At 38.1% G+C, this 24,221-nt stretch overlaps 1 protein-coding gene and 1 pseudogene across 1 annotated transcript; one reads left to right on the forward strand and one right to left on the reverse strand.

Moving 5' to 3' along the window:
- LOC109849170 lies at nucleotides 502-12,211 on the forward strand (annotated as a pseudogene).
- On the reverse strand, nucleotides 20,513-23,737 carry LOC109830377. The gene is made up of 5 exons (XM_020397630.1): nucleotides 23,721-23,737; nucleotides 23,413-23,610; nucleotides 22,276-22,896; nucleotides 21,385-22,026; nucleotides 20,513-21,146 (listed from the first exon to the last, which is right to left on the reverse strand). The coding sequence occupies exons 1-5, from the start codon at nucleotides 23,735-23,737 to the stop codon at nucleotides 20,513-20,515; spliced, it is 2,112 nt and encodes a 703-aa protein (XP_020253219.1).

Consider the following 24,221-nt stretch of genomic DNA (forward strand, 5'->3'; position numbering starts at 1 on the left):
GGCGGATATCAAACAATGAATTGTATCGCAGAAACTCCATTTCAACAGAAACTCCATTTCAGCAAAATTGACCGTTCTCTCACGATGAACGGTCGATTTTGCTAATTTTTTTCCTAATTAGATCGTTTTACTGATTAAATTTTGAAAATGGTTGTTTTCAAAAAATTTGTCATTTAGAATATTCATACCGACAATATTGAGATTTCTATGCTAACTAATGTAGGGGATTTAGACTCCTTAGCTCTTTAAATCCCCTCATCACTCCAAGGTCCCAATATAGTAAATGAGGCCCAACAATTAACAGCCCAGATTAATTACAAGAGGGCAGTACTACACTGGGCCATCCCTCTTCGATAAAAGTTAAAACAAACCCGGCTCCAGTTGAATCGAGTACTTTCCAAAATTAGGGTTAGGGTTAGGCTCGCCGTCTCCACCGTACGTCGAAAAGAAAAACCCTGATCGAATGGACGTTGATGGCGGCGGCGGTGATCGACGCGCCGGATTCCAACCGCACAACGGAGGCGATCTCCGCCGTCCAAGACGAGGAGCAGTTCTACGGCGGAAGATGAAGACTACGAGGACCTCTACACGACGTCAATGTCGGCGAAGGATTCTATCAGTCAGTTCAGAGAACAGAAGACGAGCGCCCCCAGCGCTCGCTCGCGCAGCCGGCCACGTCACGCAGCCTCCGCCGGCGCGGGAGTTACGGGAGAAAGTCCAGATTCCCCAAGCGCAGAAACCAACGGATCTAGGGCAGAACGGTTCAGGCGCCGCCTGGACCGCCACCTGTCGCAGATGAGGCCAGATCTGGGGCAGCCAATCAATACTAGCCTCCAAAATGAGCCCTTTTAATCGTCAAGGGCGGTAACTTAATTGGCGGTAATGTTTAACTCGAACCCTAATGCTAACGGCGGTGGTGGTAACTTGGCGGGCGCCTGGAGGAAACTACGCCGGCGGCGGCGGCGGCGGCGGGACCACACTACTCTATTTGTGGGTGATTTACACTGGTGGACGACGGATAGCGGATCTTGAATCGGAGCTTGTGAAGTATGGACCCGTTAAGGAAGTAAGGTTCTTTGATGAAAAGGCGAGCGGGAAGTCGAAGGGGTAATGCTCAGGTTGACTTTTTATGATGCGGCAGCGGCTACTGCGGTGTAAAAGAAGGGATGAAGCCGGTCATCTATTTAAATGGCCGGCCATGTGTGGTTGCTTTCCTGCATTCGCCTTACGGAGTGAGGAGACCTTGGGGAGGCGCAGGGTTTCGAGGAATCAGCAGGGGATGGCTCAGAACCAGAACCGAAAACAAACCATCTGCCATGGTGAATAAGGGAAGAGGAGGAAGGTGTTGGTGGCGGGCCCCCAACTGGGTGGGAATTTTGGTGGGAGAGGAGGAGGAGAGGTGTGGTGGTGGGAATTGGGGGAGAGGTGGTGTGTTGGGGGTAGAGGACCTAATGGGGAATATGAGGAACAGAATGGGGCCGTGTTGGCGGTAGAGGGATAATGGGCAATGGCGGGGATGGTGGCTCCCCACCTCCGGTGGATGCACCCGGGTGCAATGTTGGGTCAGGGTTTTGATTATGGGGCAGGCAAGCAGCTATGGGGAGAATGGGTGGTGGGTATGGTGGATTTCCAGGTGGGCCTGTTGGAGGTCCGTTCCCGGGGATGCTACCTTCGTTCCCACCGGTGGTGGCCCCGCATGTGAATCCGGCGTTCTTTGGGAGGGGAATGCCCGGTGGGGGAGTTGGGATGTGGCCGGACCCGAGTATGGGCGGTTGGACCGGTGAGGATCAATCGAGTTATGGGGAAGATGCGGGTTCAGATCATCAGTATGGAGAGGGTGGCAGCCATGTAAAGGAAAGGGTAGGAGAGCGGGGACCGGATCGTGATTGGCAAGGGGCGGGTGGTTCTGATAGAAGGCATGAGAGGGAGAAGGATGTTGGAGGTCAAGAGTGGTCAGAGAGGAGGCATAGAGATGATAGAGAGATGGGAAGGGATAGGGATCGAGAGAGGGAGAGGGAGAGGGATAGAGATAGAGATAGCCATAGTCATAGGGGGGAGAGGGAGAGGGAAAGGTACCGTGATGATAGGGATAGATATGCGGATCACTATAGGCACAGGGAGCGCGAAGTGGAGAGAGATGATGACTGGGATAGAGGAAGATCTAGAGGTCGCAGCCACTCGAGGGAGGTTGAGAATGTGAAGAGGCGACGGGGATCTGAGTGAAAGTGGTCCTAGCAAATTTCCTTGGCATTAAGCATGCTTTTGGTGTATAATTGCCGAGGATGCTTGTGGGGCCTTGTTGCAGTCATCAACTTTGAGAAGTAAGTTTTTCTTCCTTTTCTTCGCGTACTTACTAGTTGCTTTCATTTGTTTTCATTATACTGATGGATTGCAAATTCCTTGTGCGTATAACTTAGTTTTTATTTGCTGAAATTACTATGTGCATGTGGAATTTGGGGTGCATATCATAAGGCAATCTTCAATTTTGCATGGTGTATAACTTACGTATTATTTGAACCTGTTGGTTGATATGCTTTACCTATTTTGATTGAAACATCCATTAGGTCTTGCGAATTGATAACGCCTGACTTTTGGTTTGTTATTCACATGTCATTTGAGTCGAGTAGCAATAACTGGTTATGTCAGCATTAAATAATTGTAGGACATCTTTATTTTTGGGTTTAACTTTCTATAGTAGAATGGTCTATAACCTTTTAACTTCTTCTCTTGATCTAGTGTGTTTCTGTTCTTAATACTTTTTTGTGCTTATGGATAAGATTGTGATCTCTCATTCATTGCTTTTTCAGTTTTTCTACTTTGCCTTCATTTCGCAACTAAACTTCACTATTCTTAAATGAATTTCATAAACATGACAGCTTGGGTTACCTGCCAAGACGCTTCATAAAAGTGGCATTTTGTACTCTATTTCCTTATGTCTGCCATGATTGCACTAGGAAGTCCTTTTTGCAGCATGAGGAGAAGCCCCAGCTGGATGAAGAATCCCATAGGAATTTCCTTTGAAGTTGTAAAAAAGTTGTTGTAGAGTTAGTGTTGACGAATTTTTGTTTTGTAAGAGTCTGTAGCTTGTGGCTGTTCTCTTGTGGTCAAGTAGTCAAGGGTTGTAATTACCATTAACCTTTCTTTAGCTCTGTAGAAACCTTGTCAAAACCCATTTATAGAATACTCCTTACCCTCCAGTAATTTGGGTGCTGCTAGCCAGGTTTTTATTAATGTTATGCAGCTGGAGTGATATAGCCAACAGAGTCATGTATTAGTTTTATGCGAAATCATAGGTTTCCAAGTTGTGTAAATATGATATAGAGCATTCTTTTCCATGAAAGTAATGACGTTTCAAGATGTCTTTGGTGGGATGGCATGGCTTCCTACATGTGCAATGCTTGATGACTCCCTGGGAGATTTTTTGCGGCTGAAAATTTCAGAGGCAGTGCAAAAATGTATAGACTTCACATCTGCATTGTATTTTTTTTCTTTTTTGGGTTTAATGTAGTTTCTTGTGTACATATGTATTTTATGTCTAGTTATAATTTCTTTGTTTACATATGTATTATTTTGTAAGGATCCTGCGAGGTCTAAGTTTTGCACATTTAGATCCTGCGTGATCTTTGACTTTATTAAAAGGTGTAACAGTTACTCAAGTTGTAATAATTGTATTTTCACAATGTAAATAAACTTCAACTTTACCCATCCATGTCTCCGCCTGGCACTAATTCATTTTATGTGAATGGTTCTGTGAACCATTTATTCTTTCTGACAATATCATTCTACATTTTCTTCACTATAATATTGGCATAAGTGAGAGTTTCTTGAAAAGCATGATATTTGTTGAAACATTGCTAAAATTGATGAGTATAATCTCTGTATTTAGCAATCGTTTGTGATTATAATCAGAGAAAAAGGGTAATCATTGGAGAAAGTTAGCAGTGAAGTCCATTTATCATCCTAACGTAGACTCTTGAAAAGGATCAGAAGAGGGTGCATAAGTTAGGGGATGTATATTCAAAGCATTAGGTTCCTTTGTGGTTTCAGCAGGCAGTTAAACACTCAAGATTAAGAAACAAGAAAAGTGAAGCCTTTATCCATCCCCAAAAGGTCTTCCTTGGATGTCATGAAATAAATTGAAGTTTGGGAAAGATGATCTTCTATGTCACGAATTTAAGTCTGGAAGATGTTGAGTTTGAAGTCTATGATATTCTATGGCATGAATTTAAGTTAGGAAAAGATATTGAATTTGAAGACTTGACCTTGGCTTAGAATACACTGCAAATGGAATGCTAGGAGATGCTGTAGGTATTGTTGTAGTCTCTTTTATGACCTTGTAGAATTGTGTTTTTTGGTTTAAAAGAAGTAACCTTTTTGAAGGATATTTAGTGAAGATGCAATTTTAGGAAGAGTTTGAGTATTCACATTAGCTTCTATTTTGTTTGTGTTTCATTTTGCTATTTTGGCATAATGAAACAGGTGGCACTAGTCATATCTTCAGTTTCCATTTGGTGGCAAACAAAGAATTAGTGTATTGGAATGCATTCTAGGACAGTGAAGATTGTCAGTTTTATTATAGTGTGCAGGAGAGTTAGTGTGTCAAGGTGCGAAAAAGCTCTTTGTTAAAGAGTACTTCCCTGCATTGCTTTACTAATGTGGCATTGTTATGAACTATGGTCATAACCTTTTAAGCGTATAGAGTTGAGGAGATCAGATTGTGAACCTTCTCTTATTGGCACAAGTCCTAGAGTGATTGAAGTATGCCCAGACAAAAAATTAGTACTGTATTTCATTTTGAAGAAGGTGGTTTGAACTTTGAACACATTTCATAAAGGGATATCCGGTGTTCTGATATTATAAAGGAGGATAATCTGTAGTTCTGTGCTATTAGACGGGAATCTGGAATAAAAGCAATTTTCGTCACATATCTATTTTAGAATATATGGTGTAAACTATAACATGATTTGGTCCTTTATCTATTTTAGAGTATATTCAGTAGGCTTATACCTTCTAGAACATTTGCATAAGGAGGATGTAAGAGGGCTTTACGAAGAATATGATGTGTAGTTGCTAAGCACAGAGGGCCCCGTCGAGGGGGGGGGGATTACTGCTATACTTGAAGAATCGAGCGGTAAACAGTACCGAAAAAGAAACCTGCCAGAACTTCTTTGGAAAAATAAATGAGGCAATGGTGCGGAGAAGAGGATATGAGATGCATGCTAAATAGCATAATGAAAGATGGAAAGGACAAGAGAAGATGGAAGAGTAAGGAATGCCAGGGGAAAAATAAAAGACGTAAAAGAAGGAGAGATGAGGAGACTATATAATGTACGAAATTGAGCTTAGATGAAAGCAAGAAATGAATCATAATCACAGGGAAAAGGGAGTGTGGTATGTTCAACAAGTTTGATAATCGTACCCTTACACCTTGACCGAAGGCAAGTTAGGTGAAACCATTCAACCTGTTTAGGAAAGCTCTAGAGGATGAAGTGTTTCCCTAAATTCACTCCCATCAATACGAGTTTTGTTGACTGCCAAATTGGGGTCGAATTGAGGGAAGGGAATTCGCTTAACTTCCCACCTCCTCTTCCTTATCTTCCCTTATTTTATTTTAAATATCCCTGATGTAGCCGATATATCGGGCTGATATATCCTTTTACAAGGCTTGCAACAAAATGATATGGTCTCCATATCATTTATTGCTCTTTGACAATTTTGGTGATATATACCCAACATGGCCGATAGATTCGCCAATGTGTAGGTCAATATGTCCTTTTATATGGCGTTTCACTAAACAATATAGTTCTGTAAAATTTCTTTAATATTTTAGCAAAACTTTCAGTCCTATGAGGTTTTGTAGTAAGTTCTAGTATGTTCTTCTCCCTAAGTAAGTTTCTACAATTGGTAAGTGATCCTAAATATATACTATTTACATTTCGTTTGTTAATATTTCATAAAGTGTATGTTTAGATTACATTTTAGGACATTGTATTTTATATGCAGATCATGCAATATGACACTTTTGACATTTAGTACGTATCCCCAATATCTGCAAAATGTGGATTTTGGCCGTCTGATATTTTTCCGATATCCAATATTGAAAACCTTGCTTCCATTAACTTCCCCTACCACAATGAAATGCCAAACACAATGTTAGACGTGTAATTGTATTTATTTGTTTTTGTGGTGTGCTCCATGCTCCATATCATCATGATGATTTACCTACAGCTCTTTGTCTAAGGTCTAATTGGAGTATTCTTCATTCCATTTCCATATGAGGAGTACCTTGATTCTATTGGTAAAAAGACGTGATGTTAAGGTTTTTAAATTTATAATCCTTATTTTTTAAATTCTTATATGTATACATTATAGCTCTCTACGCGAATATCATGTTATTTCACTAGTTTCTGGTTTTCTATTCTGAGGTTTGTTGTTTCCTTCTATCCTTCATCGAAAAAGTTGCTGTACCAATTACTTTGAAAACTGTGATCTGAATGCTTATATTTTTGGTCCCTTAACATGCACATGATTGCTGTCACTGACACACCATGACAGTATTCATCTTTTAGAACACTGTATATAAGTTGTAAAGAAAATGATAAGACATGTCTGATGGATATGTGTCACACGCTACATGGTTTCACAATAGAAATATTGTACGTGATATGTGTCACCAATTTGTGTGTTATCTCTTTATGTCCAAGTTTCTATTGTGCCTACTTCTACTTTCTAATGCATGGTTTTGCCTAGGTGTTTCTGCAATAATCTCTTCTTATCGCAGGATGCGTTTTGTTTTTCACCTTTCTTTACTCGTTCATGCTTATAATTATATTGTTTAAGGTTGAGGTTACTTAGGTGTATGCCTCATTCTCAGGATGACTTTCCATGTAATTCTTTGTTGAATGTTTCAATTAAGAGGCTCTGGGGGTAGCTTTAAGACAGACTGAAATGATACGTTTCATATTACCTCTGTCCAACTTTTTGTGCAAGTCATGGAGTTGTGGATATGCACCAGATCTTGAAAGTAAATTTTTCTTTCTTAGACGATTCCTGTGTAAGCTCTCTTTTTATATTGATATGCGCTGTTGGTTTTAGCTTCTACAAAGAGAGTAATGAGGAAAATGAGAGGAAGAAAGGTAAAGGAAGGATTGGGTGAGTTTCATGTTCCATCTTCTTTGGGTGGATGGTGATGGAGGTAATCTAGCCAAATGTTGTTATTTGGTGGGAAGTTACAGAAGGTCAGATGGATTGTTTGCATGCTTGTTTATATGCTACAACTTTTGTGATTCTCCTAAGCTTGACTTATTGTTTCCATATTGATTTTAAAATTTACAGCTAATTTTTATTCTATGTTACCTGCAGGTTGGTACAATTGCGCCCGCACCAAAGGTGGGGCACTGCACATTCACGAGGCGTGCGCTTTCCATGCGCGTTGCGCCTAAGGTGTGGTGCACCGAGGTGTGCACCTAGAAATGATATAGTTTTTTTTTGAATGGGGTTTTGGGTATGAAACCCGATATTTTCTTAAACTCAATTGATTCTTTAGGGGTTTGCTTGTGTTTTTCCCGCCGCTCTCTCTCTCTCTCTCTCTCTCTCTCTCTCTCTCTCTCTCTCCGCCCCCTCTCTCTCTTATCTCGACTCTCGACTGCTCACTACTACCTCTCTCCCATCTCTGGTGACCCGTGAAGCCACCGGCGACGACCACATCTTCGGGCAGCAGTAAAGGTATGCTTCTTTTTCCTTTTGTTTTTTCGTGAAAATATATTGTTTTCTTGGTTTCTTTTTTAATCTTTGGTTTCTTTAGTGATAATCTACTTTTTTTTAACTCTTTACACATATTTAATACATCTAATACTCTTTTTGATGTTCTATGCATCTAATTTACTCTTTTTGATGCTTTATTTCTACAAAGTTTGAGAATTGAGATATTCGTTTGATTCTTGCTATTTCTTAGTCCTTTTATGTGAAAATTTATAAGAAATGTGTGCATCTGTAGTAAATTAGAGGTCGTTCCTATAAAGAATAAAATGAGAGAATCGATTAAGGTATGGCCATGTACAACGTTGACCTCTTAATGCACCACTTAAAAGAGATGATATTATAGTTAACGGAGCAAAAAGATCTAGAGGTAGACCTAGAAGGATTTGATTAAAAGTAATTAAGAAGGATATGGTTATGGTTAGCTTAAAAAAAGAGATGGCCCATGATAGAGCGGAATGGAAGAGTAAGATTCATGTAGCTGATCCTAATCACTTAGGATAGAGGCTTTGTTGTTGTTTGTTGTTGTTTCTTTCATACTTGTTTCATACTTGTATATCATATGTTGGAAAAGATCTGTTATATGTGTGCGCCTCCCATCAGTGATGCGCGCGCATCACAGTGCGCCTTGCGCGCATGGTGTGCATAAGGAGACTTTGCACCCCTCGTTGCGCCTTGCACCTCGATAATATTGTTTTCATTTAAAGATGGCTAAAATACTTTGAATTTCGTTTGTTCGATTTGTGTGATATTTTGAAGACACTTCTAAGACATGTTAAAGAAGATCATAAGTTCACCCTTCCACTTCAGTTTTATTGTGGCAATATACTGCTTGACTTCAATGCTAAATATTTGTGTGAAAAATATCTAGCATTCAACCTAGATCATGTCAGTTTTTCTCTAAATCAATTTTATTTTTCAAACTATGATCTGTTGAGGTATGTGTTTAAATATACATAAACATATTTGCGTTCACAACCATGAAATCTAGCCATGTTGCATGTCGTTATTTGTTGAACAAGTGAATGCATGCTTATTCGATGCTGAAACCAGTATTTCTTCCGACTAACACTGCTTTTTTGAAGGATAAATGCAACTGCTATATATTCTAGTGCATGCTTGCGTAAAAAATTCAGGCTATAATGTCTTATAAGAATTGTGATTGAATGTTGCAAGGTATTTCTTTCTAAGACTAGACAGATGGTAAGTGGGAACAAGTGATACATACATGAATGTATCGGATGAGAAAAAAAATGTGTGCTAACTATTTGTTCTTTATTGTGTATGTGTAGTTGGTCACTTCACATGGTGTTCATGATGATCTATGGTGGATGACACCAATTGATCCTTGCAGGAAGTAAAAAAGACAATCTGTATAGTATTGACATGATTCGGGACTAACTCAGAGAAATAAACATGGGTCTATGTCGGACATTGATATACTCAATGCATGTGTACAGATACTTCCTTTGAATAACTTTACATCGTATGACGTAGTGTGGACAAGGACATGAATAACTGGTTTCAATATTTTAATTCAATTGGCTGATGCATTTATTTAGTTTGGTCTTGATGAAAAATTAGGAGTGTTTGCATGATCTTTGATTTGCATAACTCGTAAAATCGCTAATATCTTAGTTACGGTGTTTTCTTTAGCAATTTAACAGTTTTAGTTAATTATTCTTGTTATAGATAAAAGGCATCGTCACTTACATGAGCACATGGCATACATCACCAGTTTTACTTTACCATGTTATATGCAAATTTTCTTAGAGTTTCCATGTTATTGGGTCAACATATTTTTATTTTTTATGTCATATATAGTTTCTGTGACCACAATTTGTATCTTGTTTTTTATAATTTATTGTGTCTTTATGATATCATGTCATATCTATAACAGTTCTTGCTGCTCACACTTGGGTATCCCAATCCTACATAGTTCCCATTCTGAAAGGATTTTAGCTCCAGCATTTGGTGATCATATCATGTGGATCCATTCTTATTTTGGCTCTTCTACATGCTGCTAGTGTAACATTAATTTGGTTTCCTCTTTATATAATTACCTTATGTAATTAGTCTCTTTTAATATCTGTAGTAAGATCACTAGCAGGAACTGCTGGCCCCTGCTCGAAGAGACACTGAAATAAGTTCAGGTTATCCTATAATATGTCAAGTGTGTCATATCATATTCTTTTGGGTTCTTATTGAGCTGCTTCATTCAGTTAGATTTTTCATGCTTGAATCTGATGTAGGATTCAGTTTCCATTAAAATATCTTATTCCAAATCTTTTTATCTTAAAACATGATCTAAAACTTCCTGTTTAGGACTCAACGGACTTCCATATGTTGATCAGATTTGCAACATATTCTTCTTAATACATAGTCATGTTTCAAATTGATCTCATTTTGGTGCTGATTACCCTGTTTCTTAAAAACTGTCAATAGCTCAAGAGTCAAAGATCTCTTCCTCCAGTAATTGGTCTGGCCAAGCGGACATTGCACCCATGTTAGGTATTGATAACAGGCTGTTGCTTGAAAGCTGCAAAATCGGGTCATTTTAACTTTCCCTTAAATTTGACTTTCTGAGGGTTCAACATCTTTCTACTTGTGAAACATTACACTATAATTGACTTTTAGTTGGGTTGTTACTTGTTAATATTACTTTTGAGAACCCCTCCGTAGGACCTGATCCAACTATAGCCAAATACTTAGGTCTTGAATGGACGTAACTAGTGAACTGTCAATAGTATACCGAATGGAATCAAATTGGACTTTGGATCATAGCCTCTACAAATACACTTTTTTTTTTGTGGGTTGGATCATGCCTTTGGCACACAGGGGAATCGAATCCAGGCTCCCCACTAGTGAGTGACGCGGCTAAAAACACATTTGAAAAGGCGGAGGATTTTATGTGTGCTTGGTCAATGTGAATTTTTAGCCTCAACAATATTGCATGCAGGTATCTTGAACCGGTTGCCTTCCAACCCATTTTCATGGTGACTTATGTGAGACTGATTTCATTCTTAGTGATTCTAAGAGGCATGTAAGAGGCATGAGCCGGTCTTCAGCCTCTGTTGATTCTACATTTTCCTTCTGTTTCGTGAAACTCGTTGAAAATATAGGGGTACCAAGAGCTTGATTATATGCTTGAAATAATGAGGTGTGATGAACTTCTGTTGGTTATTATATTATTCTTTTCTTGAATTGGCCTGCTTCCTTGGGTGTACTTTGTCAAATATACATCAGGAATTTAGGGAATCATGAAACTAAATTTTCGTAGCCGGGCTTGGTGGTTACATTATTCTTTTACTTTGAATACGATGGTCCATTTGATCTTCGTTTGTTCGTTTGTCTTGGTACTTGTTATTTCACTGACCTACAATGATTTTAGGTGTGCATCTTTTTTTCCTGCGTAGCAAACTTGTTATCTAGGCTTAGTTTTCCTATCTTTAGGCTTAAATGTAACTAATCCACAGAAGGACCTTATAATTGTTTGATAGTTTAGGAACCAAAAATTTCGCTCATTTTAAAGTTGGGTACTCAGCAATAGACTACATGCCAGTATTGAGCTTTTACCGAATGGACAGTTCAGGGTAAGCAAAGAATGTGAGGTGACTGTTTTTCAGTGGACTGAAACTGTATGTATCATAGATTCATAAACATGTGCTTTAAATTCATGCGCTTCTACTTCACTGCATTGTCCATTCATATTTTCACCACTCAGGAAATGAGCTTGAAGGTATTTCATATTTAAGTGCTACTCCAAGTTCGAACAAACTAACTGGAAAATAGTTTACTCGTTTTGGAGGTCTTCATTGTAACTGGAAAAACTTTTGCTGCAGCAATTTCATCTTAGTCAATTATAACAACTTTGTTGCGAACTGCTCTCATTTTAAACACAGTAGCAATTGGAGGCGATGATAATGATCTCGTATTGCTGACCTTATCCTCAAATATATAACATCTTAAGGAACCTAGAGCTTCCAACCCTGCATCTCTTGGCATTGTTTATTTTACATTCATCCAAACTCTTACATCCTATGCTTCTGTTTGTATTTTAGTTGCCGCTACTTTGCAATTCGAATAGATTACTGACTTTTCTTCTGTATTTGCAGCTGAAGAAGCAGTTTGGAATCTCAACTAGAAGTCTGCATCTGCTGTTGCTGCTCCCTTGGTGCTCACCTCCTTTAAATCTCAGTCCTACATGTCAAATAGTGTGAAATTTGTCTGCTATCAAGCTACTATAACTCTTCAAATCATACTTTATGACTGTACTTTTATAAGCTGAGGCGTGTGATGTCTGATAAACATGTTTTATTAGTATATGTTGATGATGGGTGTTGAATTTCCAATTTGTGTTTTTATGTAGTTCATTTTAGGCACGTTTGCTAGAGAACAGCCCATTCTTGAACAATTTTCTGTCTGGTTGTGTTATTGCTTTTTGTGTTGCATTGCTGCTGTGCTGTTCTCTGGTGGGCATGAAGTTACCAGAAAGAAGTATTCCAAATTTAAGTTTGCATTAAGCTTGATTAATTAGACAGGATGCAATAGTTGAACGATGCTGAAAGAAGATTTTTTATTTTATTTTATTTTTTTACGGTTCAAGTTATTTGACGAATTTACTATTTGACAGGTTCTTGAAACTGGGCATAGCCGTGTTGGTTGTTTTCCAATTTACACCTTTCTTTAGTCATGATTAATGAGCTATTTTGTGTGTGCTTGGTGGGCTATCTTCAGGATGCTGATGGCCAATTTAGTAACATTACAACTGTTGTTTCAGATGTTTTTGCTCTTCTGTGACATAATTATTTAGGTCATTACATTCTATCATTCTATTTACTAAGTCTTATCTTTAAATTAGAATGCATTTCATGCCAACTAGGAAAGCATCATAAGACTACCTTTAAGGAAAAATAATAGATGTAATTCAATCTTTATTCATACAAACATTTGAGGTCATACTTGTTTTAAATCTTTTTCCAATTTTTCTTATTTTGTGATTATTCATAACTATTCTTGTATGACATGGTTATTTTTGCTTAGAAATCGTTCTGAAATTCTATCCGTTTTCAAAGCTTTTCATCAAGAGATTAAGATACAGTTTGGTTGTTCTTTGAAAATTTTACGCTTTGATAATTCTATTGAATATATGCAAAAAGCTTTTCAAGATTATTGTTCTTTACACGATATTATTCATCAAACATTTTTGTACTCACACACCACCAAAAAATGGTGTTGCTGAGCATAAGAATCATCATCTTCTTGATATTACACGAACATTATTACTTCATATGCATGTACTAAAGCATTTCCAGAATGATGCCATGTTAACTGCTTGCTATCTGATTAACCGTGTGCCTTCAACTATTTCAAATAGTCAAACACCTATGTCTATTGACAAGAACAAAAATATTTTTGATATACCTCCTAAAGTTTTTGGATGTCTTTGCTTTGTTCAAATTCTTGATAAAGGGCATTGATACATCATATTCTCAGCCTATAAAATGTGTTTTCCTAGGAAATTCAAGAACTCATAAAGGTATCAATGTTGGAATCCCAAAACTAGATAACAGTACTCAGTTCGTGCTGATGTTAAATTTTTTAAAGTTACTTCTTATTTCACATTCTACAGCATGCGTGCATCATGCATAAACTTCCCTAGCTCTAATATAGGTTCCATTCGGTTTTTTTTATTTCTTCTTCTTTTTTTTTTTTTTTTTTTTTCCGTTGTAATGAAGCTGTTAGCACAGTATGATGGACAGTTAGCCGTTAGAACAGTGAATGAGATGTTGGATATTTGTCCAATTTAAAATCAAAATCTTTTAATAAAATCTAAGATGAACAAGCACAAATCCGTTAACATCTTTTAGCCTTGCTTTTAGATATTGCTAGCATGAAGAAAATGATTAGTCGATCATTATCACAGATTACAAAAGTCCACCACTATATACTTAACCACTTAAAAACAACTTTGCTGTCTCATACAAAAGTATTGTTGTAAGATGCAGAAACACACTAGTCACCAGATGGGCTCGTTACAGGTTGCTCGATTGTGACCATCAACTTTGCACCGAGAACATTTGACTGGACGTTTGTAAATGGTTCTGTTGTTTATGCGTCTTGTTTTATTTCTTCCCCTCCTCTTAGTGGTAACTGGTGGCAAAATCTGTATTTCATCCCTGGACACACTCCGCTTCTCATAATCTGGGATGAGATATAATATTTCGTCGTAGCTCTTCTTAAACGCTTCTACGGACATGAACCAATCACAATATTGATATACGTCTCTTTTCATATAAATAATGACTGCACAAGCATGCACACAAGGAATACGGGTTACGTCCCAAGATCGGCAAGTGCACGTCCTCTTCTCCAAATCAACGTGAGTAGTTCTATGTGACAGCACTTCGAATATATCATCTCTAGATTGTTTAACCTCTAAAGTACGTCCTCTTTCCATATTTTCTCTAACAATCTTCTCAGCTTTAGGGCACAGATAGCTTGTCCACTTATCAGCCATTATCCGTCTATTGTTCAGGCGACTCATAATTTGTTTTCGGATATGCTCTACCATTTGCAGGATACGAAACAATCGAGCTTCACGTATCCAGCTGTTAAAGGATTCTGCAACATTAGAGGTTACATGACCATATCTGCAAAGCACAAAATAATTAATAGTATGATGGGCATCCAATATGTAATAAAATTAACACGTAACAACAAAACTTAACCTTTACTGCTCAAAGTTAACATAAAAACATCAGTGTTAACATATATTGCTGAAAGTTAACATATATCAGACAAAGTTAACCTATAGAAAGAAAAATTCACATATATGTAGAATAGTTAACATCAACTGCAAAACGTCATAATCTAAGATGAATGCATTACCTGATGCCAGGGAAGAATGCATTCGCCCAATTCTCTGGCGAATAAACGTTTATGCATAAGTGTCAAGTATTAGCTATTCATGTTAATAAAACGAAATTTTGACTCAGATAATGCCTTTACGGTTAATTGTTACCTACTTTGGAGTTGAACGACTTGTTAAGAGTAAATAGTTGTTTATGCAGGAAAGCTACAGCCGAAGGTGATATACGGCCTAGTGCCTGTCTTGGATCATATTGTACTTTCATGCAAAGACTTCAACCAAAACTGAAGCAGTGGCATTGGGATGCCTACAAGGGCAGTAACTTTGAGCACTATGTATTCTTCGGACCTCCAGCACGTGATCGACGGGCACTAGAGCATGTGCTCAGCCATTATGTTGGCGAAACTAATGAATTCTCTTTTCCTGATCCCATAAGCAGGACTATATTTTCAGTCCAATTTGATGAAGAGTGGGTGCAAACTCACACGGGCTTCCCTATTGATGGGGAATTGATCTACGGGAATAGACACCCGCACAACCGGCTTTGGAGGGAATATTTTGAAGAGAAGAAAGAAATGCTAAAGGCAAAGTCAAAGGAGAAGGCCAAGGACACACAAGAAGCTGGTAGCATGAGGAGATATGTTGAGGAGTTACTGGAAACACTGGTTGAGTCTTCTGAAAATAAGGACATTGAGGATTTTGTGCTGCTTCAGATCTTGTACCAGTGTGCAATGATTTGGTGCCCCAACAGCTCACAAGGCATTCCAAGACAGTTGTTTCAATATGTAGATAGTATTGAGAGAGTGAAGAACATTGCGTGGTTTAAATATATTTTTGATGAGACGAAGAGAGGCATTCAAATTGCCGTTGAAGGGTTGAGGAAGCCAGGGGTTACATACGTACCTGGATGCATGCCGCTCATCCCTGTAAGTTGCATGACCAACTGGTCTGACATTTGTTTTAGTTAACATTAGTCTTGGTAACAGGCATTAGAAAACATGTACAATATTAAATGTTTACAGAATATGGTTAAAATTAACATGTTAACATGAACTTTAACATATAAAAATTAAAGTTAACATCAATAGGTGAAAGTTAACATGTTATCATGAACTTTAACATAAAGTTAATATCAATAGGTGAAAGTTAACATGTTATCATGAACTTTAACATATAATTATTAAAGTTAACATTAATAGGTGAAAGTTAACATGTACCCATTAATGTTAACATGTTTTGGTGAAAGGTAGCTATTTAGAGTGTAGTTGAAGAATGAGTTCTGAAAGTTAACTATTTTGATATTCGTTCCTTCGATTCTGACAGCTATGGTACTATGAGATGACTGGCATTAAAAAACCAGCCCTAAACTTGAGATGGAAGCCTCCGATGACCAATTGGGTAAGGGTTGGAGGGATTAGCGGATCGTTGAGGATGGAGACAATTGTCTCTAAGGCCAAGAAAGCAAGCATTAAAATCAGGGAGAGACCAATTACGACCAGCATTGAATGGGGTGAAAAATACCCTCAAGGTGAAAAATACCCTCAACGGGAGCCTAGCAGGAAGAAGATTGAAATCGCTCGCTTTGGGAAAAAAAGAAGCCCAATTGTCTCATATAGGAGTAAGGTTATGGAGCAAACTAGGGTGAGAAAGAAGAATGAGGAAGAAAAGGTAAAGGATGGGAAGCAAGATAAGGTGAAGGGCAGGACAAGGAGCTCATCCGTAGGTTACGTAAGCATCAATGACTCTTTACACATTCTTGCATATTACCAATTGAGTTAAATTTTCTATCTTTATCATTAGTTAATTTTCCATGTACTCATTGTTTCATGTTAACATGTTTTGGGTAAGAAAATTACATTGTGGATTATCATAACTATTTTTTTAATATTGTGGATACATATGGGTAATGGGTATATGGTTTACTTTTCAGATTTTGGCCCAGCATATTAGAGATGCTTTTGAGAGTGAAGATGAAATAGAGAAGTTGACAACCGAAGATCAAATTCAGTTTTGGCGGAATACGGCCAAAATTAATTGGAAACTGCTCCACACTGTCAAGCGTAGTAAGCGCCTTCAATGGGAGGAATGCTCTAAGGAGATACATAGGCTGAACAAGAAATTGGAGGGTTATGAAGGGACCGCTGACTTGATTGACCCCGAAGACCTGAAGAAGAATGTGAAGGGGATTATGTCACAGAAAGAGGGGCATATAGGGTCTGCACAAAAGAAAATAAGGAGGAGTATTGATTCTGAGGACAGGGGTGATGATGGAATTTGCTTCGATTATGACGAGGTAACCAATATTGGCAAGGAAGCAGAGAAGGAGTTAGAGAAAGGTGAATGGCAAGAGATGGAGGATGATAATTTGGAGAAAGCTGTAGAGAGTGAGGAGGATAAGAAAGAGGAAGCGACTGTGGATGAGAAGAAAGAGGAAGAGCGAGAGCAGGAGAAGAATGAGGAAGAGGAAGAGGAAGAGGAGAAAGTGGAAGAGGAAAAACATCAGAAGAAAGATGAAGAAATAGTGGTGGAGAACAGAGAGGGAGAATGTGCTGAGGAGAAGAAAGATGAAGAAAGGATGGAAGAGGAAGAGGAAAAAGGAAAGAAGAAAGATGAAGAAAAAGTGGAGGAGAACAGAGAGGGAGAATGTGCTGAGGAGAAACTGGATGAAGAAAGGATGGAGGATGGAAAACAGGTGCAAGTTTATCAGAAGAGAATGAAGAGATTAGCGTCAAAGGGGACTAGGGGACCAAGTACCAGAAAGCGGACGCGCTCACAACTAGTCCGCACCCCTTTCACTCAAGAAAAGAAGAAGGAAGTTCATCAAGAGATAATTAACATATCACACCACAAGGAGGAAGAGAGGGAAAAAATCAGGTTCTATTGTAAGCCTGATGAATGCACTTGGGATTTTTTGGGGAAGAGGAAAATCAAGAAGAAGGAAAATCAAGAAGAAGGAGGAGCCAGTAAATAAAGTAATTGCATTCATGGACCATATGAAGTCTGGTTTCGATCCGAATAATATTTGGAGAAAGTTCCGATATGAAGCCGTCCCTTGTGAGCAACAGACTGGAATGTTAGTATTTCATGCATTTAAACATGTCTTAGTATGTTAACTAAATTTAAACATTTTCATTTTATTCAGCATGTTATATCTAACTATCTGCTCCATCTTATATCATGCAGCTTTGATTGTGGTCTTTTCGTTCCTTTATATATAAAGGCTATAATTCATGGGGTAGATACCACTCAAGTAACTAATCACTCTGACGAGTCTGAAGTCATCCGTGCCAGGCTTGCAGCTGAACTCCTAATAGAAGGATGGGAACAGAAAAATCAAGGGGAGACAGTGGAAAAGGATGGGTGAAAAAAGCCCATCAGTAAGTTTAGTCATTCTGAATAACGTATGCTAGGACATGTTAGCTTTCATTGTTACGTGTTAACATTTCCAGGTTTATGTTAATTATTACCCATTTATGCTAACGTTTGCTATAAAATGTTAGCTTTCATCGTTACGTGTTAACGTTTCCTTATTTATGTTAACTTATACTCATTTATGCTAACGTTTGCTAAATCATGTTAATATTTCCATATTTTTCTATAGTAAGTGGTTGAACGAGGTTTGGATCTTATTGTTATGTTTCAGGTCACGTGTTATTGTTAACACGTTCAACAGTAGTGTCGATTCATTGGAACTTCTTAATCTTCTACGTGGCGGCCGTATCGATGACCATGCAAGTTTGATATGTTAATCTCTTACGCATTTTATGAGATGACTGGGTGTTGTGTAATTTAATTTGTATCTGCTCCATGGTAAATTTACAGGTGATGGAAGCTCTTGTAGATAGGCTTGTCACATGGCTAGAGAGGCCAGATGTGGAGTCCATGGGCAACCAATATGGGGTTGTATCGACATTCTTCTGCGTAAGCATTAGGTTCAATCTCCTACCATTTTTATCTCATGTTTACAATTGGCTTATCATAATTTTTTGGCAATACAGCATAGTCTTTATGCAGTCACCCCAGATTTTCCACATCTATACACCTCTTTCATACAAAAGCATGTTGCCGCAAGGAAGAATGTACTCCTTATCCCGCTTGTGCGTCATGACCACTGGCATGTGGCTGAAGTAAGGTTGGATGAGGACGTTGTCAAGCATTATAGCTCGGCTGGCCATAGTGCATACGTTGAGCCAGTAAATAAAGTAATTGCATTCATGGACCATATGAAGTCTGGTTTCGATCCGAATAATATTTGGAGAAAGTTCCGATATGAAGCCGTCCCTTGTGAGCAACAGACTGGAATGTTAGTATTTCATGCATTTAAACATGTCTTAGTATGTTAACTAAATTTAAACATTTTCATTTTATTCAGCATGTTATATCTAACTATCTGCTCCATCTTATATCATGCAGCTTTGATTGTGGTCTTTTCGTTCCTTTATATATAAAGGCTATAATTCATGGGGTTGATACCACTCAAGTCACTAATCACTCTGACGAGTCTGAAGTCATCCGTGCCAGGCTTGCAGCTGAACTCCTAATAGAAGGATGGGAACAGAAAAATCAAGGGGAGACAGTGGAAAAGGATGGGTGAATGATATCCTAAAAAGTGTTGTGTACGAATTCATTGAATTGGGAACAAAACTAACTGGCATTTTAATTTAGTTAACATTATTGCAGCTTTGTATCATTCTCTTTGACAGTTATTCTACTGTTTGTGTAACTGGTTGATAGTGTGGATGAGAAGATGCACATATCTGGTTGTGAAACTGCCAAAAAATTGGTAAAAAAACCCACTTTCAGTAAAAGTTAACGTATAACTCTGATAGTTAACCACTTTCAGTAAAAGTTAACATATAACTCGAGAACATAACCACTTTCAGAAAATGTTAACATATAAGTGAGATAAATAATCACTTTCTTCAGCAAAAGTCTAACTAATATTTAACCACTTACAGCAAAAGTCTAACTAATATTTAACCACTTACAGCAAAAGTCTAACTAATATTTAACCACTTACAGCAAAAGTCTAACTAATATTTAACCACTTACAGCAAAAGTCTAACTAATATTTAACCACTTACAGCAAAAGCATAACAAACTGAAGTTTCTTCAGTTGATTTTCATCTTACAGATCACAATGTTGAAGAAAATTAGTACCATACAAAAACAACATAGGAAGAATGAGCAAAGTTTCCATTTTTCGACTTCACGGTTCGATTGCTTCAGTGCTTTCTTCAGTTGCTTTGTTTTGGTCGCTATCTCATCTTCAACGGGGACTTCTGGGCAGAATGAAATAATCTTACTGGGCATTGCATTCTCTTTGTGAGCCCAAGCAAAAAAATTGCATTGCATATTTGGGAAATTTGCACATCCCCAGAAGTATCTTCCTTTATTCTTCCCATTTTTGCACAGCCTCATGGGTGTTGGAATTTGACAGAAACAACACACCTCTTCTTGTGACTGAGATATCTCTGATGTTCTCATCTCACTCTCTCAAACTCCGAGTGCAGGGAAGATAGAACATACATTTAAATTTAGCTTGTCCATGGGCACATTATATATTGCATAAGGAACAAGAAACTAGCCGTTGTAATGAAGCTGTTAGCACAGTATGATGGACAGTTAGCCGTTAGAACAGTGAATGAGATGTTGGACATTTGGCCAATTTAAAATCAATATCTTTTTGAAAAATCTAAGATGAACAAGCACAAATCCGTTAACATCTTTCAGCCTTGCTTTTAGATATTGCTAGCATGAACAAAATGATTAGTCGATCATTATCACAGATTACAAAAGTCCACCACTATATACTTAACCACTTAAAAACAACCTTTGCTGTCTCATACAAAAGTATTGTTGTAAGAAACAGAAACACACTAGTCACCAGATGGGCTCGTTACAGGTTGCTCGATTGTGACCATCAACTTTGCACCGAGAACATTTGACTGGACGTTTGTAAATGGTTCTGTTGTTTATGCGTCTTGTTTTATTTCTTCCCCTCCTCTTAGTGGTAATTGGTGGCAAAATCTGTATTTCATCCCTGGACACACTCCGCTTCTCATAATCTGGGATGGGATATAATATTTCGTCGTAGCTCTTCTTAAACGCTTCTACGGACATGAACCAATCACAATATTGATATACGTCTCTTTTCATATAAATAATGACTGCACAAGCATGCACACAAGGAATACGGGTTACGTCCCAAGACCGGCAAGTGCACGTCCTCTTCTCCAAATCAACGTGAGTAGTTCTATGTGACAGCACTTCGAATATATCATCTCTAGATTGTTTAACCTCTAAAGTACGTCCTCTTTCCATATTTTCTCTAACAATCTTCTCAGCTTTAGGGCACAGATAGCTTGTCCACTTATCAGCCATTATCCGTCTATTGTTCAGGCGACTCATAATTTGTTTTCGGATATGCTCTACCATTTGCAGGATACGAAACAATCGAGCTTCACGTATCCAGCTGTTAAAGGATTCTGCAACATTAGAGGTTACATGACCATATCTGCAAAGCACAAAATAATTAATAGTATGATGGGCATCCAATATGTAATAAAATTAACACGTAACAACAAAACTTAACCTTTACTGCTCAAAGTTAACATAAAAACATCAGTGTTAACATATATTGCTGAAAGTTAACATATATCAGACAAAGTTAACCTATAGGAAGAAAAATTCACATATATGTAGAATAGTTAACATCAACTGCAAAACGTCATAATCTAAGATGAATGCATTACCTGATACCAGGGAAGAATGCATTCGCCCAATTCTCTGGCGAATAACAGAGTACAATCTCATATGCGACTGGAGCCATCTCATAAATTTCCTTCATGTAGTCGTTCCATTCCGCTATAGTGTATTTATAGCAAGCAGATTGGAGCAAACTCCCCAAAACTTGTGTGTCCTTTGCTTTCAATCCCAAATCCTTTAGCTTTGTTCTAAAATTTTCAACTAGGTGCAGCACGCATCGTGAGTGGATTGCTTCAGGGAAATATTCTCTCACGGCTTCTCGAATCCCCTTGTCGGCATCAGAAATAATTACCAATTGGTGGGGAGGATTGTACGGGTCTAACCTTTCATACAGTATGGACCACAAGCCTTGAAGGAACCATCTCCAATTATCAACATTTTCCTGATCACATATACAATACGCAACCGGAAATATCCCTTGGTCTCCGTCGTATGCTATGGCGCTCAGGAGCATGCCTTTGTATCTGTCTTTCAAAAAGGTCCCATCCAAAAATAATAGGGGTCTACACCCATTTAAGAAACCAACGATGCAAGCGGCATAACATATAAACAGTCTTTTGAACCTTCCTTCATTCTGGTCAATGCATATGTAGCTTCCTGGATTCGTTTCCTTCACCTTTTGCTCATACCTGTACAACAATGTAGCTTCTGCTCAAGCATATATAATACATTGGAACATTAGGATAATATATTAACATAAAAGCTCACAAGTTTTCATAAAACATAACATTCCACAATGACAGTTGGAACATAACAATGAAAACTAACATGAAACATCTAAGGATGAGATATTGCATGATAAATCAACAACTAACAATTGTACTATAAGCGGCTATGATAAAAATTTGTACACTTAATAAAATAACTGTAAAATTTACCATCTTAATTGATCATAAGCCTCATAACTATCACCATACATATCCTCCTGCGCTCTTTCTTTGCCCCACCATATCTTACTGTATTCAAGTCTCAATCCATATCGAGTGCGGAACTCCTTTTGCACATCAATTGGTCGGATTTCAGGTCGCGCCTTTAATACCGGTCGCAATTGGGCTGCTATGAATTTACGAGATGCCCGTGATTGCCCTGAATTGTTAGCATGTTGTCCACAACTGTGTTCATTCACAAACCTTTTGATTTCAATTCTTTTACCATACTTAACAGGAGATGCAAAGAGCATCCAAGGGCATCCATATGTCTCCTTATATCGACAACATACTCGGATACGTTTGGGTTCATTCTTTACAAATTCATAGTCAAATTTTTTCGCCATGGAATAGTACTGCAAAGCTAGTCTCAATTCGTTTACAGTCTCAAATTGTTGCCCCTTTTCAGTTAATGTTGTGTGCCACCATTGAGGAATGCTGGAAGTGTTGTTGAGAATATCATCAGCTCTCATTACAACCTCACCAGACGGGAAATCATTTTGGATTCTCTCTGAATTGGATGCATTTCCTGGAGGAGGACGACTATATTCTGCATTCAAAGAGGCATCACTACTGCACAAATTAATCAACCAGTGAGATATCATGCATAATATGTTATATTATCTTCAGATAATTTAAGTTAACAGTAGTAGAACCAAAGGTAACATAGTACAACAAAAGTTAACTAACTGGGTGTAAAATTAATCATTTTCCGTAAACCTTAACATAGTACAACAAAAGTTGACTAACTGAGTGTAAAATTAACCATGTTCCCACGACAATTAACATGTTCATGTAAAGGTTAACATATCTCTTGGAAAATTAACCTGTAAGATGAAGAGTTAACATCTAACCATCAGAGATGACAACTATTTTTTCCCAAGTTAGCATCGAAACCTGAAATCACAATTGGCTTATCATCACACATAGACCTGTTCCTGACAGAGTTCATTGTTTACTTACAAATCATTAATAACTTACATTGAGGGATTTGATGCCCATAAGGGATGGTTGAAAGTTAAAGAAAAAAAATAACAATGTTTACATCACACAAAACCCAATGTTATAAAGAGTTCATTAATTACTTACATTTCCCTAATCTGATTTTTCCTTGAAGTGGAACACTCTACATTAACAGCAGCTTGCATGTGAATCTCCGTACAACCAATATTTCGATTGTGCTCCAACATGCACTTCAAATCATCATCGTTGTCAACTGAAAAACTGAGGTTGGGGTGCCTCTCAGATTTAAATATAAAGGATAAAGCTTCTTTAGGTACTTTCAATCTTTCAGACACATCAAATTGGAGTTCATCAAAGCTTGTTGGGCGGGAGCCCGCGCTTTTCCCCCCCGCTTTCCCCCGTCACTTCGTCATAAATGCGTTGGGAGAGATCACCGAACAAGAGAACCCATTCAGCCGGTTTTCTCAGTGAGAGAGATGAGGGCATTTTCGGCAGGTAGCAACAAAATACACCCACTAGATGTATACGTATGGGCTTTTGGGTCTGGCCCACAATTTTCGCAATTTTTTGGGGCTGAAGGCTAAGGCAGATAATTGGGGGGGCTGGGCCACATCCGATTTTTAGTTTTGGGGCCTTGAAACATTTTTCCCTTAATATTATGAGTTTAACAAAACATCCCGATAGATATAAAAATATGCCGAATTAAAAAAGAAAACAGAAAAACACGAAAACAGAACATGAAAGAAAACGTTCGAAGACCCTCCGTGATACTGACATGCTCCTCTCCATGCTCCCCGGAGGAAGAAAAAATCTGAGTTACTCCAGTGAGATAAAGAGCGAAAGAAGTGGTCCGCATGCTCCTTGTTCCATCCTAAAAGAAGAGAGAAGGAATGTATACTGTTAGGGGGTATTAGTCAATTGGGATATTTTCATGC

This window comes from Asparagus officinalis, chromosome 1 (assembly GCF_001876935.1).
Source record: "Asparagus officinalis chromosome 1, Aspof.V1, whole genome shotgun sequence".
NCBI classification, from domain to species: domain Eukaryota; kingdom Viridiplantae; phylum Streptophyta; class Magnoliopsida; order Asparagales; family Asparagaceae; genus Asparagus; species Asparagus officinalis.